Source organism: Trichosurus vulpecula, chromosome 6 (assembly GCF_011100635.1).
Source record: "Trichosurus vulpecula isolate mTriVul1 chromosome 6, mTriVul1.pri, whole genome shotgun sequence".
Lineage (NCBI taxonomy): Eukaryota > Metazoa > Chordata > Mammalia > Diprotodontia > Phalangeridae > Trichosurus > Trichosurus vulpecula.
Window position 1 is genome coordinate 215,572,621 of NC_050578.1, and position 15,875 is coordinate 215,588,495.

General features: G+C 49.1%; 1 protein-coding gene across 1 annotated transcript in view; it reads right to left on the reverse strand.

The window, feature by feature from the left end:
- Positions 1-4,871: 4,871 nt before the first annotated feature.
- ADAM33 (ADAM metallopeptidase domain 33) overlaps positions 4,872-15,875 on the reverse strand; it is a 32,638-nt gene continuing 21,634 nt past the window's right edge. The window contains exons 6-23 of the mRNA XM_036764642.1: positions 15,643-15,832; positions 15,316-15,381; positions 15,122-15,193; positions 14,691-14,857; positions 14,505-14,589; positions 13,961-14,103; positions 12,553-12,730; positions 11,967-12,056; positions 11,512-11,707; positions 11,112-11,220; positions 10,343-10,553; positions 10,055-10,132; positions 9,842-9,950; positions 9,590-9,737; positions 6,969-7,068; positions 6,522-6,770; positions 6,307-6,428; positions 4,872-5,866 (exon numbers count right to left, since the gene is read on the reverse strand). Of these exons, the coding sequence (XP_036620537.1) occupies positions 5,827-5,866; positions 6,307-6,428; positions 6,522-6,770; positions 6,969-7,068; positions 9,590-9,737; positions 9,842-9,950; positions 10,055-10,132; positions 10,343-10,553; positions 11,112-11,220; positions 11,512-11,707; positions 11,967-12,056; positions 12,553-12,730; positions 13,961-14,103; positions 14,505-14,589; positions 14,691-14,857; positions 15,122-15,193; positions 15,316-15,381; positions 15,643-15,832 (2,353 nt within the window). The 3' untranslated portion in view covers positions 4,872-5,826. The remainder of the gene's footprint in view (positions 5,867-6,306; positions 6,429-6,521; positions 6,771-6,968; positions 7,069-9,589; positions 9,738-9,841; positions 9,951-10,054; positions 10,133-10,342; positions 10,554-11,111; positions 11,221-11,511; positions 11,708-11,966; positions 12,057-12,552; positions 12,731-13,960; positions 14,104-14,504; positions 14,590-14,690; positions 14,858-15,121; positions 15,194-15,315; positions 15,382-15,642; positions 15,833-15,875) is intronic.

A 15,875-nucleotide genomic window follows, 5' to 3' on the forward strand; every position in this document is an offset into this window, starting at 1 on the left:
GGACAAGATAGACTTAATATCAAAAAAAACCCAAAAAGTAGTGGGATCAGAACGAGAGCTAGAAGTGACCTTAGAGGTCATCTAATCCAACCCATTCATTTTACAGATAAACTGAGTCCCAGAGGAGGTTAAGGGAGTTGCCCAAAGTCACAGTAAATCAAAGTAACAAGTCAAACTGGAAACTAGGACTCCTGGCTTTCAGTCCACTCCCTCCTCTGGTACACCAAGCTATTTCCATTCAGTTGTGAACAAATGCTAATGGAAACGGGCTGAGACATCTCTCAAGGCATTGTACTGGCTGCCTTCTGAAGACAATGCAGCAACCTCTGCTGCCTCACCCATTAGTGACTTTGATGGAATTTGGTGTTCAGAACATGATGTTGCTAGTGAGGGAAGGAGAGAAAGACATAGCCTCAGGTAGGTAGATTCTTAGATGAGAGAGGGAGTGGACAGATCAAACCACCTCTTCCTATGCAAAGTCTGTGTCTAGGTGTAATATTTGGAGAATCCTTCTAAGAGTTGGGGATGTGTGCTCTGGTCAAATATCTAAAGGACTAAAAATCAAGTGTGTTTAATGCTACAACCATAGATGGTGCAGCCATTCAGTCACAGAGGGGAAGGGCTTCCTACACTCCACCCCTAGGAGACATCCCCCTCTATGACTGAATCCAGACTTGGGTTCTCCTCCTTTGTCAGGGCTATCCATAGATAAGCATATAAATTGCACTCAATCTTTTGCATCCACCGGCAGTTTCTAGATTAACACCTTATTGGAATCACAGAATATTGGAGGTGGAAGAACCCTCACTTCTTGGCCTTCTCCTTATTTTCTCCTCTTCATCCAGGGGCATAGTATATGGTGAGAAGATAGTATATATCCCTGACATGGACCTTGGAAACCCAACTTCCAAGCAGAGCTGAGGACCCTGGCCCTGCTTTGTGGACACAGTCCTGATTTGGAGTCAGAGGGTCTGGATTTGAATTCTGGCTCTATTTGAGTATCACCTTGGGAAAGTCATTCCCACTCTCTGGGTTTCAGTCTCCATTTCTTTAAAAGTGTGGAGGTGACTCAGTTATTTTCAAGGATCCTGCCAGGTCTGGGTCCTATAATCCTAGAATTATGGAATCTTAGGATCTTGGAGATCATTTCATTCAGACCACATCTTAAGTAGGAGCATTTTATATAGCATCCTGGCAGAGAAGTAACCTCTCTAGCTGCCAGAGTGACCTCTCCCAGTCCATAGGCCCATTTTTGATAATGATAATAATAGTAATAATATCTCACACATAAACAGTCCTTTTATAATATATAATGCATTTTCACTTATGGGCCAGACAATCAACAAGCATTTATTAAGGACCTACTACGTGTCAGGCATTAGGTTAGGCACTGAGAATATAACTGCAAAAAAAATGAAACAATCCCTACTTTCAAAGCATCCTTCCATCTCCAGACAGATGTTACATGTGTTCTTGAAATAGAGTATTTAAATAAAATGTCTGTAAACAGATATACAAACTGTAGTAACGTCCTTCCACTGAGAACTATCCCAAAATAGAGGAGGTTGTTTTGGGAGGCAATGACTTCTCTATCACTGGAAGCCTCCAAATGAAGGCTATATGACCTTCAATCTCTCCTTTTCTCCTGGATCCTTTCTTGCTGCCAATAAATATATTTAGACTCCTCAGTTTTAGAATAACCCTTGTTTAAAATAACTTTGCTATCCCTTTATTTATTCCAATATTTCTTTTTTTCACATCCAAACTTCTAGAAAAAACACATTTACTTTCTCACTTCCCACTTCCCAATCCCTGCAATCTGGTCATTTCTACCACTTAATTGAAACTGCTCTCTCTGAGGCTATTGATGAGTTTATAATTATTAAATCTGATGAAATTTTTTTCAGACCTCATCCTTCTCAGACTTTCTGCAGCTTTTGACCCTGTAGATCACCCTCTATTCCTGAATATTCCGTGGGCATTTGTGATTGCTTCCCTTGATTCCATTCCTATCTGTGGGGTATTCACTCTTCTTCTCACATTCCTTTTCAGAACAATCTTCCAGGTTCTTCCCACAAGTATCCCTTAAGACCTTGTTCTGAATCCCTTTTTTCCTGTACACCTCTTTTGGTGGTTTCATCAACTCCCATTGATTCCATGTAGATGATTCCCAAATCTATATACCTAGATACAAGCTCTCTCAGAAGAGACAGTCTCTCACCAACACCTGCCTTCTGGACTTTTTCACCTGGATACACTATCAGAATCTCAAATTTAATATGACCTTGTTGCTCGCTACCAAAAAATCATCCTTCCTCCAAACTTCCCGATTTCTGTTGAGGGCACCAGTATCCTTCCAGTCACTTTGGTTTGCAACCTTCCCTTACCCTCATATACAGTCAGAAGTCTTAACCGATCCTTCCTCCACAGCATCTCTCATATCCATCCCCTTCTCCCCACTCACATGCCCATTACCCTAGTTCTATTGAAACAAGTTCCTAATTGGGGTCCCAGTCTCTCCTCTTTACAAATTACAAATCCTCTCCACAAAGTGCCAAAATAATCTTCCTAAAGTGCAGGTTATTCCTCTTCTCAAGAATATTCATTTCCTCCTCATTGGCTCTAGGATAAAATAAAAATTTCTCAGGTTGATATCTAAAGCACTTCATACTCTAGCTCCAAACTGCCTTTCCAGACTTACATTTCCATTCCTCCTTTTCACATACCATGTTCCAGTCAAAAAAGTTCTCTTTTCTGTTCCTGAGATTCCACATCTCATCTCCCACCTCCATGCTTTTGTACAGGCTGTACGATGTACCTAAAATGCCATCCCTTCTTACCCCATCCTTCTGCTCGCTTGTATCCCTAAGTAGACTGTAAATTACTTTAGGGCAGGAACTGTTGTATTTTTCTTTGTATCTACTGTCAGAGCCTGTCAGAGCACTTCATGTGTTTTTGTTGTTGTTCAGTTGTATCCAACTCTTCGGCATGTAGTAACTAATGAATGCTTGTTGAAGTTTGTAGAGGGTATCCCTGCTCAGATACTAGAAGCCCTCTGAGTCCCTTTCTGAGATTAAATTTTGAGATCTTCCACAAATAGAACACAATGTCTTTGAATAGACTGCGAGTGGAATGTCTGCAAATAAAATGTCCAGGAATAGAACACCAATTTTCTTGTAATTGAATTCCATAAATGGATTCCTCTTTTTCTGGTGAACCTGATAATTGTGGGAGAAAGGGGGATTCACTGTTCTAGGAGCTGATAGAGAAACCATACACATACATCTTAGTGTACATAGGAACATCTAAGCACGCATCTCTACCCCTAGATAGGGGTGTCTTTAAGATAATTTTCATATGGAACTCTGGGAAAGTTATTTTTCCTCTCTCTGCCTCAGCTTCTGGTTCTGGAAAAATAGAGATAATAACCTCTGCCAGGCCTCCTCTAGGATTCCAAAAGAAAAAATGAGATAATGGATGGGACAGTGATCTGTACCTGAAGGACACTTGTTCAGTTGTTTTCAATTGTGTCCAACTCTTCATGACCCCATTTGGGGGTTTTCTTGGCTAAGATTCTGGAGAGGTTTGCCATTTCCTTCTCCAGCTCATTTTACAGATGAGAAAACTGAGGCAAACAAGGTTAAGTGATTTGTCGCACAGCTAGTAAGTGTCTAAAGCCATATTTGAACTTCCTGCCTCCAGGCCTGGCACTCTATCCACCTCGACACCTACCTGCTGTAACTTGTTATTTAATATTAGCAGTAGACAAAAAGCTCTTAGCATTTACTTTCCCATCCATTATTTCATTTGTTCCTTATACCAACTAAGTCTTGTAGTACAGGAATTAAAACTTTATTTTGCCGATGAGGAAACTGAGGTACAGAGATTTGTAAATTCCTTGAATGCAGGATGCGCATTTTTTTCTTTTCAGTTTTTGGATTCTCTTAGTGCCTAGAATGGGACACATAATAAATACCTAACAAATATTAGTTGTCTTGAATTGAGGGAAGAGAAGGGTTTCCCAGGATCACAAGCCAGTAAAAAATAGGGCTGGGGCTAGAACCCAGGCCTTCTGACCTATAGGCCAAGGCTTTTTCCACACTGCTTTCCAAAAGTGTTTGAGATGAAGGGACCCTAAGATGGATCCCCAGAACTTCTAATCCCACTCTGAAGGGCCCCCTCACTTTGAGGGCTAGAAGCTAGTGGACCAAGGAGTGCAACAGGAGACTGCCATATCTCAAAAAGCAAGTGGACTGAGTCCATTGTTCAGTGTTAGACAGGGAAGTGTTGAAGAAACATCAAAAGAATTCTCCCCACTGATGCAAGAGAAATCCTCCAAATAAAGCCTTTACTGCCTGAATTTCACACAGATTTAGGAGTTACCCTAAACTGAGTCATGGGGAGCCTAGCATGGAATTGTTACTATATTACAGCACAGTTCTATATAATTGAAAAGAAAGTGGCCCATAAACCTCATAGAAAATAGGCAATGGAAACAGATCAATATAATGGGAAGTCAATCAAAGTAGTGAGCACCTTGTCACTGAAGGTATTCAAACAGAGGCTGATATACTATAAATGTGTGTATACTATATATGTGTGTATACACACACACACACACACACGCACATATACATACATATGCTTCTTGGAAATTGCTCAGGTAGCAGAAGTCAGGTGGATGCCCTCTGATCCACCTCCTAACTCAAGTTCCCCAAAGGGTATGGAGTAGTTCTCTGGTCTAGGGCAGAGCTGGACCAGATGTGATGCATCTCAGTCTAAGGGTGACTCTCTCCCTCAGTGAAGATCTCTGAGTATGGAAGGCCCCAAGTCCCCCTCTTAGGGTCATCTGGTGTCTCTCCTATGGCCCCTCTTCCACCTCTGCTCTGAATCCCCAGGGATAAACTGATTGCTGAGGAGGATGTCCTAAGAGAGGAGGGGTGATGTGGCAAGAGACCTGGATTTAAAGTCAGAGGACCTGAGTTTGAATTCCAGTTCTGCTATTTATTAACCAGGCGACCTTGGGTAAGTCCCACCACTTCCTGGATTTCAGTTCTGTAAAATTTCTAAATGATCCCTCCAAGCTCTGAAAAATGATTCGACACAGGTATGCACAGTGGGTTCACACCGCCCCCTGGTGGTCTGACTTGGTGCAACGCCCCTCTCATTCCCATCTTCCCGACTTCTATCAGAAAGAAGAAAATGTGTTATTTTCTAAGTGAACAAGTGGGGAAATTGAGGCCCAGACCAGGAACGACAGCAGAAGGAAAATTGGGAGGAAAACCCCAGAGTCCTAGCTTCTCCTCCCACTACCATGGCCGGTGCTAAAAAGGGGAAACAGAGCCAAATTCATGTAAACGTCTGTGTTACAAACACCAGTGTCTCCTTAAAGCCCCTCCCACCCTACAACACACCCAAGCTCTTCAGTCTCAGTCCTTTCCACCTGTCTGGCCACTGGGCTGGCTCCGGGCCGTTTCTGAGGTAGGTTGGTGACAAGTATGGTTCTGTCCCTCAGACCCAGGACCAAGAGACTGTGACCCGCCTGGGATCACACAATCAGAAGGGTGGGCGAGGCAGGGGTGGCAGGGAACCCGAATGTTCTGAACCCAATCCGCTCCTCCTTCTCCCCGCCTCCCCGTTCCCAGGCAGCTAGTTAAGGCATCTTCGCCCCAGGCCAAGGCGTCGGTCTGCAGGGTGGTCTCAGGTAGGGAAACTGAGGCACGAAAGGTGTTCATTGCTCGTACTCAACGGTCCGCCACACCTGGGGAAGGCAGGGTCTTTTGCCCTCGCCCTCAGGACAGCAGCTCCTGGGAGGATCTGGTCTGGTCATTTCTTAAAAGTTAGGGAGCCTCTTCCGGGGCTAGGCCTGAAGGACAGAATAGGAGAATACAGTGTGAATTTCGCTGCCCCCATTCCTCTGGACTCATCTCCAGCATCAGCTCCAACCCCTTCTCTTGGCCTCGCCTCTTTCCCTGACTCATCCGGGTTTCTTCCATCAAACCCTCCCCTTCTGGGCCCACCACCTTCTCCTAATCCCTGCCCCGCCCACCTCCCAACTTCTCCATCAAATTTCCTCCAAACCCCATCTCCCCAACAGCCGGACTAGAAGCTAGGGGATTGTGGAGGCAGGAGCCAGAGTGAATGAGAATTCACGCCGAGGTCTAAGGCAGCACGGCAGCTCTCTACTCTCAGGGTGGGCGGGCCCGATTCTGGAAAGGGCGAGGCAAAACAGTCTTACGCGTGAGGCTGGGAGTAGGACCTCCCTGGCCTGGAACAGAGCCAGAAGAGGGTGAACGACACACTCACCGGGGGTTCCGAGCGGGACTGGGCGGCACCATGACCAGGAGGCTAGAACCTCTCGGAGGCTGTTTGACCAGGACCGGGTCCCCAGGCAGGGGCCGGCTCGGGGGATCCTTCTTCAGCTGGGTCTAGGGGCAAGAGGATTAGAAGTGAGTACTGTGCATCGTCTCCTCCCTATGTCCTCCGCTTTAAAGTGTTTGTACCCCTCACACTCGGCTCACCTTAGGGCCCCGGGCCGGGCTGACAGGAAGGGGTCTCTTGGGGGGCAACAGGCGGCGGGTTCCATCTTCTCGGTTCCCTCGATCCCCTGGGTCCCTTCGGGGGAAGGCAGGCCGCGGGGAGTGACTCAGGGGAGGTGGTGGGCGTGCCGGTCGGGAGTCTCGGGGTTTAGAAGGGCTAGGGCGCAGGGGCCGAACCACGTTGACTGGCTGGGAGGGTCCGGGTTTCGGAGAGAGAGGCCCCCTTATTCCCTGCGGAGACACCTTGGTTCAGAAGAGAATCCCATCTGTACATCTTACGTCAGAAAGGTCCACAAGACCCTCGACCACCCTTGCCCACCAGGGGCCCCCAAGGCCTCCTCCTTCTCCCCTGAACTCCCCACCCACTCCCGAGATACTTCCTCTTACACCTATAGGTGGCTTTCCCCTCATCCTCCTCCCCTCACTCACCCCTGGGGCAGGACGATTAGGCTGACGTTGGGGTAGGTTCTGCAGAGTTAAGCCCGATTGGGCCCCACTCCTGGAACTTCTGGTGACCCTTGTTCGGTACCTGGAAAAAGGGAAGGATATAAGGTGAGTCATCATACACCATACGTGGATTTGGGAATTCCAGACTGCCACCTCCCACCTCCATGCCTCTGCCCTGAATGCCCTCCTCAAAATCTCTGCCTCAGAATACAAGGGTTCCTTCCAGGCTCAGTTCCTACAGGAAGGCAATCTGATTCCTGCCACTTGCTAGAACTCTTCCCCCAAAGAAATTGCTTTATGTCTACTTTGAATATGTTTGGAATTTAATTTTATATATACGTGGTGTTTTCCACCAATCAAATGGAAGTTCCCTGAGGGCAGGTGCTAAATTTTGTGTTTCTATCCTGGCACTTAAAATATTGCCTGGCACATAGCAAGAACTTAATAAAATGCTTCTTGTCGGGTATTCTCATTAGGTAGGGTTTGGACTGGATGGCATCTGAGGACCTTTGCAATTCTGAGATTCTGTGTGATAGGCTTACGAAAGACTGGGGCTCTGGGTCAGACAGAGGCTCTGCCCAGATCTAGAGACTCTGCCAGTATCAAACAACTGTAACTCTGGTTTCATGAGCTCAAACTCTGTAAAAATCCCCTTACTGGGCCTTCCTGGCTCTGCAATTTGCTAATGAGACAACCTTGGACAAGTCAACTTCCCATGTCTAGTTTCATTTTGTCCATCTGTAAAATAAAGGACTTGATCTTCCAAGTCCCTTCTCCTCCAAAATGCCATCATCCTATAGCCTTGTGACTTCATTTGTTAACTTTTACCAAAGTTTCTTAGTAAATGTGTATGTTTATGTGTGTACGTCTACTTATACATGTATGTACAAACTTTGAACCCTTCCAGACTTGGGCACAGAAGAAGGGAGTGGTGCATCCCTAGAGTCGATGAGCTGAGGGAGGGGGCTCAGGAAGAGTAGCAGCTGAGAAAGTAAGTGAGTGTGTGTGTGTGTGTGTGTGTGTGTGTGTGTGTGTGTGTGTGTGTGGCTTCTGAGGCCAGTTGTAGGATTAGATCGTCTCCTTCACATACCCATTTCCTACTCCTTTCTGTTATAGGGTATTAGAGTGGAGGCACATAGTAGGTGCTTGGCTTAGAGAAAAGAGAGTTTAACAGGACAGCTGTCTGCAAATGTTTCATTGTCACCTGGAAGAGAGATTAAACTTGTTCTATTTGGTGCTAGAGGGCAGAAATAAAACATGCAAAGTGTAAACCTTAAATTGCTATACAAATTTTATCTGTTATTGTTAGCAGTGGATAGAAGTTGGTGAAAGGTCACAGTAGGTTTGATGTAAAGAAAAACTGCACAATCACAAAAGCTGTCCCCAAGTGGCTGATGGTCTGACTTAGGCTCCCTCTCATTGGGAGTGTTCAAGCAGAGGCTAGAGAATGTGAAATCAATTTGATATGTGTAATGAATATACTGATTATTTGAATTTCTCAGGAGACTCTCAGCCTTTGGAGTCAGAGACTGACAATGCAGCTTGAAATGATCAATGATGATGCTCTCATAATCATTACGTTCCTGTGCCTGTATACACTAAGTGAAACAAATCACAGATTGTAGAACCTGTTCCCATCACAGAACTCTGGTCCTACACCCCGCTAAGTAAGGGCCCCCAAAGACTTGAGATAATACTGTTCCTATAGAACTCTAGAACACCTGTATTGTGGACTCATGGGTTTGTCATGGGAAACCACTGAGGCCCTGGAAATGATTGTAATCCACTTTCCCCCCTCCTCCATTTGTGATTTATAATATATGTGTGTGTGTGTGTGTGTGTGTGTGTGTGTGTATTTGGCTGTGTCTTTACTCCAGCATAGAGAGCATTCCTCACTCTGAAACCAATTAACTAAACCACTACTTGATTCCTGGCATTCCTGTCTCTAGGCCTGCTTTGTCCAGCTCTGGGTATTCGAAGATTAGAGACTGGTCCTGGCCAGAATACATAGAAAATCCTGTTAACATTAACCACTTATAGCGTGTTGTAGATGAAATTACTTTCTGGGTACAGGCTAGTCCAAATGGCCACTGAGGTCACTTCCAACTGTGAAATTCTCTAATTCTGCCTGACAAATGTTTGTGAGATGTACCTGAAGAGAGAGGTAATAGAATTTAGTGGAAAGAGTGCTTGATTTGGAATCGTAAGACCTCTCTTCCAGTCCTAACAGAGGATGCTCCTTAAACACAGAAACTCTGCCACACACTTTGGGCAAGTTGCTTGACCTCTGTAAAATGAAAGGTGGCTAAGCTTCCTTCAAGTTCTAAATCTTGATTTGACAGTGTGAAAAAGGGGAGGCAGTCTTGGGTCTGGACCCAGAAGGCTTGCATTCTTGGTTCTGAGGTGTCCTGTGGCCCTGAGCATTGCCCTTTCCCTTTTCTAGGGGATGGGCCTCAATTTCTTCCCCTGTTAAATGAGGAGATGAGATATGATGATCTCCGAGGGCCTTTCCAGCTCACATGTCCCAATCGTTATGTGATAAGACACATGGGAGACTCTGGGCACAGAAGGCACATGAATGAAGGGCGTGGAGAAAATCTCACCGGCAGTTCTCTTGTCCCTTCCTCAGCCCTTGAAGGCCCTGGTGCAGCAGGGAGTTTGGGAAACGGTAGTAGTAGAGAGCCAGCCCAGCACTGGGAAGCAGTAATAGCATGAATACAAGAAGCAGGGCCAGCAGAGTGGCATCGTGGTCTGGGGAGGGGAAGACAGGTGGTCAGTCCAGGGATAAGGATCCCCCTCTCTCCTCCCTCCTTGTTCCCTGCCTTAACTGGGGATAGTTCCCGCTTGACACTCACTGTCATACTGCACGGGACCACTATCCACACTGCCCCCCAGCCCTGGCTTCTCACAGGTTGGGGGGGCCCAGTCTGGGTCACAGTGGCAGTTCCTGTTACTGTTACAGACCTAGGGGATAAGAGGATAAGAGAAAGGGTGAGGGCTTGGAATAAAATAACACTCTTCACCCAGGGTCTCTCAGTTCCCAAGGCCTACACCCAGGGGTCACTCACCCCATGGCCATGACATGTGTCCAGGCACCTCTGAAGGTCAGGGAAGGAGGCATTCTGGCATCTTCGATCATGACACACCTAGTGATGGTGGATGGGAATGATAGAAACAGATGGTGTAGATGGGCCCAGGGTACCCTAAAGGGAAAGGAGTCCCAGGGCATCTGATGGGGAGGTGGATGATCATCTTAAAGGTCCCAAAGACCCACAGAAAGCCCTCCCCACTAGTGACCTTATACTTCTAGGGAGTCCCTCCCATCACTGTCCCGGGGGCTGGTAAGGCTGGCTCACCATGCCATCTCCACACTTAGTACCAGGCAGCACAAGACCAGGGTCTGGCAAGTCAGCGGAGGAGTCAGCTCGGGGTACACGGTACATGAAGGCTCCTCGGCAGGTCACCTCTCTGCCACCCAGACGGATGGTGGTCTCCATGGAAACAGTGTGTGGCCCCCGGGGCTTATCTGCCCCACTCTGGCACTGAAGCTTCCCACACTTGGCATCCCTGCAGGGGTGGGGGGTAGGGGTGGGGTGTCAAGGGAGCAGCCAACCCAGACCCAGATTTAGTAACTGATGGCATTTCTTTAGCACTTCAAGTCAATATCATGTTGTTGTTTTTCTGTTTTGTTTTTACAGATATCACTTCCTTGGATCCTCACTACACTTCTGAGGGTTAGATTCATCAAATGTCATCATCCCTATTTGACAGATGGGGAAACTGAGAGTCAGAGGTTAAGTCATGTGGCTATGGTCACATAGCCAGTAAATGTCAGAGACAGGAGTCCAGATGAGAACTTCCTGAACCCAAATCCAGCACCCTAAGATCCTTCCCCACATCACTGGCCCCTGACCCTTGTCCCCACTAACTCCCTGTCTCAGATATTCTTTATACCATGAATTCCTAACCCTCTTATTTCCCTAACCCTTGTTCTATTCCTTCCTCAGATCCCACCCATTCATTGTCTTTCTGACATCTTGTTCCCCTGACCCCTCACTCCCCTGACACCTGGTCCTGAAGATCCTGGCCTGTCCTTTCTTCGCCTCCCTCTGTCCCTACTCTCACCTCCGATCACACGGGACATAGTGACCTTCGCTGTCCTGACCGCAGTTCCCATAGGGATCCCCAGCTGAGTTCACATCCTGGAAACAGGCATCAGGGGCTGGGTGGGCACCTGGGGGTTTGGAGTAGTGTTGGTGAGGTGGGGAAGAAGGGATCCAGCATCTAGGAGAAAGGGGTGGCCTCTGGAGTAGGGAAAGTGGAGTCACCTCCACCAGGAGTCCTTGGACCATTTCCCATCCCTCTTGAAGTGTGTGTCCATGTGGAGTTATGTGACTGATAGTAGAAGCAGGTCTGAGGAGAGAGGTGTGCCCGAGGGAGAATTGGGACATAAGTGACTCAGGTTTGGGGGAAGAGAAGAGCCCAAGGAGAGAGAGGTGTTGGCCCTGCCGGGCTAAGCTCTCACCAGGCCCCCAGAGCTGTTGGCACTGCCCCTCATGGGTGGGACACATGCCATCTCGGCAGTAGGCAGTGCCCCCGGCACACGGGGAGCCATCAAGGAGGTAGACATTGGCTGGACAGTGAGGAGAGGCTCCAGTGCAGAACTCGGGCAGGTCACAGTCCCCAGCTTCTTCTCGGCACAATGTCCCAGCTGGCTTCAGCTGTGGTAGGGTGGGTGGAGAGATAAAGACAGAGGCAGAGATTCACAGGAGACACACAAAAATAGAGACACAGAAAGGCAGGTGGAGACAGAAGAAAGCCAGGTACAAAACCAAAGGAAGAGGGACGCTGAAAAGAACCAAGGGCTGTCAAACCTCTGGCTTTTGCCTGCCTCCCTATACCCTCTTTCTCCAGTTTGCTTCTAGCTGCTGGTGCAACCCCCTCACTTCTACTCCCCACCTCCTCACTTCCCCCCCTTACCGAGCAATGGGCACAACAGTCCCCCTGGGCACACTGGGCTCCCTCCCGAAGTGTGCAGTTGTGGGCATGACAGCAAGGGTCAGTGCACTCCTGGATCCCAAAACAGAAAGAAGGTATGAAGAAATGGAGAGCCAAGATCAAGGTCCTGACCTAATTCTGGGAAGTCAACAGACTGGAGACTTCCTTAGGTAGGGAAACTAATTGGGAGAGAAGAATTCCCAGGAAGAACAGATAATCCCAGGGAAACCTGGGACCAACTTGTGGATCTCAAGCATTGGGGGGCTGTTGGGAATACTGAAAGATCTATGGGGCACTGGAGATCCCTAGGGAGAAGCTGGGGGTCCTACACTGAGGGTCCTACACTAGAGACTTGCTGGGTTCTGGGCAATGAGAGCCCTAGGTTGAGAGTCTTTAGGAGTCTGAGTGGGCTGGGGAACGTTGAGAATCACAGGTTAGGTATTGGAGGAATCACTGCGAGTCCTGATGGTGGATATGGTTACCCAGAAACCAGGGAGATGTTCAAATTTGGGGGGTCCTGAGAGGTGTACTGGGATCAGGACATGGGTGAGGGGCGTCAGAGCCTAACCTCAATGTCCCCACAATCGCACTCCTCCCCGTCTTCCAAGAAGCCGTTCCCACAACGGCCTCCCAACACCAGCAACCGAGGGTCAGGAGGGTTGAAGAGGCACATTCCCCCTCCCTTTTGGAAGAAGTGTTGCAGCTGCTGGCGGCTACAGGCACTGAACACGCGGGGAAACGGATGTCTGCAGAGTGGGAGAGTTATACATTGGGACACCACAAACACCAGCAGGGGGCACTGTGGTCACACAGACCAACCCATGGTCTGGGACTGATCATGGAGGAAACAGACCCAGCTGGACACATCTTCCTGGATGTACACAGTCATCAGCCTGGCAGCTAACATGAAGCTCTTTAAGGTTTACCAAGTGCCGTACACCTTGGCGCAGGCTCTCATCACCTCACACCCGGACTACTATGTACAAATATGTTGTGTGCAAGAGAAATTGGGAATAGGAAAGGGACTAAGATGAAGAACTGGGAATAGCTTCTTGCAGAAGGAGAGATTTGGGGGAAATTCAGGGGAGCCAGAATTGAGGGAAGAGGGAGAGAGTTCCATCCATTGCAGGAAACCATCGAAAATGCTTGGAGCTTCGATGGTTTCCTGCAATGGCTGGAACTCTCTCCCTTTCCTATTCCCAATTTCTCTTGCACACAGCATATTTGTACATAGTTATTTACGTGTTGTCTCCTCTGTTACACTGCTGAGCTCCTTGAGAACAGGGCATGGCTTTTGCCTTTCTTTTGTATCCCCAGCTCTTATCGAAGTGCCTTGCCCATAGTAGGTGCTTAATAAATGCTTGTCAGCTGACTGACTGATCCTTGAAACAACCCAGTGAGATAGGTGTGATCTGTGCTATAGACCCACTGAAATAAGCTCATATCCAGACACATCAGCATTAGACAGGGGCCCAGGCAGACACACAGACACTGGATGGCAGAGCTGGGAAGGTTCTTAGAACCCAGAATGTCAAAGCAGAGGACTCTTGAAACCATATAGGGGGTTCTTAACCTGGATCCATCAAGGGATTGTGAATGTTTTATTTTTAAAAATTAGACAACTTAATTTCAATATAATTGGTTTCCTTTGTAACCCTATGCCACTTATTCAATGCACTTAAAAATGTGATTCAGAGAAGGGGCCCATAGGCTTTACCAGACTGTCAAGAGTCCATTACACAAAAAATGCTAAGAACCTCAGATCCAACCCAACCTTCTTTTACAGATAAGGAAACCAAGGACTGGTGAGGAGAAGCAATTTGTTCCTCTCTTCTTAGGAATGTAGTCCAGACTAGAACTCAGATCTCTTGACATTCCCTCCCCACCAAGTCCCACCCAGGGCCGTTTCCACCCCACCTCACAGACATCTTCCCCCTAAGCCAGTCCTGCCACGTCCTGGTTCTGACCTCACTCACCCAGTGGCTGCTGCCATCACACAACCCCCCTCCTCAGGCAAGGCCTCTTCACAGCAACCATCCGCATCATGGCTCATCCCGAAGCTGTGGCCAATCTCATGGGCCATGGTGGCTGCTGCACCAATGGGCAACTCTGAGTGGTCCTGGGCAGGGTGGAACGAGTCAGCCTAAACCCTTTCTCCCTTCTTCTCCCTCTCCCCTTGATCCATCCACCCACCACAGACCCACAGATGAAGTAAAGGGGCAGAAGTGGGGAGGAGGCAGAGAGAGGGGATAATAATTCTTCTTTATCAAGCAGCAAACTAGTCTTGTAAAGGGTGTGCATGATTCTCCAGGAAATGAAGTATCCTGGCACAAGGTCTGTGGGGCCACCCAGAGAAAGGGGGCAGGATGACCCCAGGCAGAGTTCTAGGGTTGCTGGGAAGCTAGGAGAGTCAATGAAAAGCTGGTGGGGCAGGGAGGATGTCTCCAGGGTTAGGGTCATAGGTCCGTGGGGAGATAGAGGAACCAGGCAAGGTCACAGCGCCAGACAGCATATGCTCACCGCACTCACTCCCCCGGAGTTCTCCGCACTACACATGCCCTCCAAGGGTGCCATGCCAATGGTAGTGCCCTGAAAAGTTCGGCCCCTGCTCACAGCAGCCAGAAGGAGAAAAAGGGAGAGAGTTAAAGGGAGTCTCTCCCACCTCGATCCTCGGTCCCCCCTGGTCTCAGGTCAAGAGAAACTCACGTGAGGAGCTGGGCTGTGTCGTGGGGCCGCCGGGCCCGCAGCCCCCGGCGCCACTGCAGGAAGGCCCAGAGAGTGGCGTTGGCATCTCCTGTGACTCGACTCTGGTCTCTTTCTGTCCACACCTCCAGGCCGGTCAGTGCCACCTTGATGTTGAGAGACCTGTAAAACTGGGTGAGGTGGGGCAAGGGGAAAAGGGAGGTGCGATCGGGATGTAAACAAACAGGATGAATCCTTGGAAAGAAGCCCAGTTGCCCACACTCGAGGGGGTCCCACTCCCTTCCAGGGCCCAACACTCCTCCCCCACCCAGTTGGCCAAGGCCCATTACCACCAGCACCCAGTCGGGGACCTCCTCAGGGATCCCGACCCTCCCTCCCACCCGCTCGGCCCAAGGACCTGGGCTCAGTCTGGCCATCTTCCTTCCGGCTTTTACCTTGTCTACGTAGTTGGCTATCTCGAGAAGTCGCTGCTTGGTGCGACCCAGATCTCTCTGCTGCCTCAGGTACTAGCGGACACAGATGGGGACATTCAGAGGTGAGGAGGGAGAGCCCAGATGCCCCAGAACACCCCCCTCCCTCCAGGCCCGCCTCCAGACTCGCCCTGGCCCCGCCCATCCTACCCCCTCACCAAAGCGTGGTCTGCCACAATGAATAACTCCAGGTACTTCAGGGCCCGCCTCGAGTCGCGTCTCACCTGAGGAAAAGGGAGGGGGTCAGGGGAAGAGGCTCGGTGGAGAGGAGGGGTCTGAGATGGGGAGAGGGCCTGAGATATGAAAGTGATCTTGAAAGGGATGGGGGGGGCGCGCCTAGTGAAATTTAAAGGAGAGGCCCCAGCAGACAGTGGGCCAATATGGGCCAGAGCCCAATTGTGGGTGGGAGGGGCCTGACCAGGAGGCAGATTCTTCGGGTATAGAATTTAGAGAGGGTGGGGTGGGAATTAGCCAGAAGCCCTCACCCTGGGTGCCCGATGTCGGCGGAGAATGCGTGCCAGACCTAAGGTCCCAGCTAGCGCGTGGCCACAGGTCCCATTCTCGCTGGGCAGGTGCTCCGTCCGAAAGAGGCGGTGCGGGCCAGGCGGTCCGGACGCTGGAGTCCGTGGAGGCTGCACGTAGTAGCTGCTGTTGGGGCTGAGTACTATCAGCCCGCTGGAGGGGGGCGGGGTTGTCGCGGAAGTGAGAGGGGGCATCA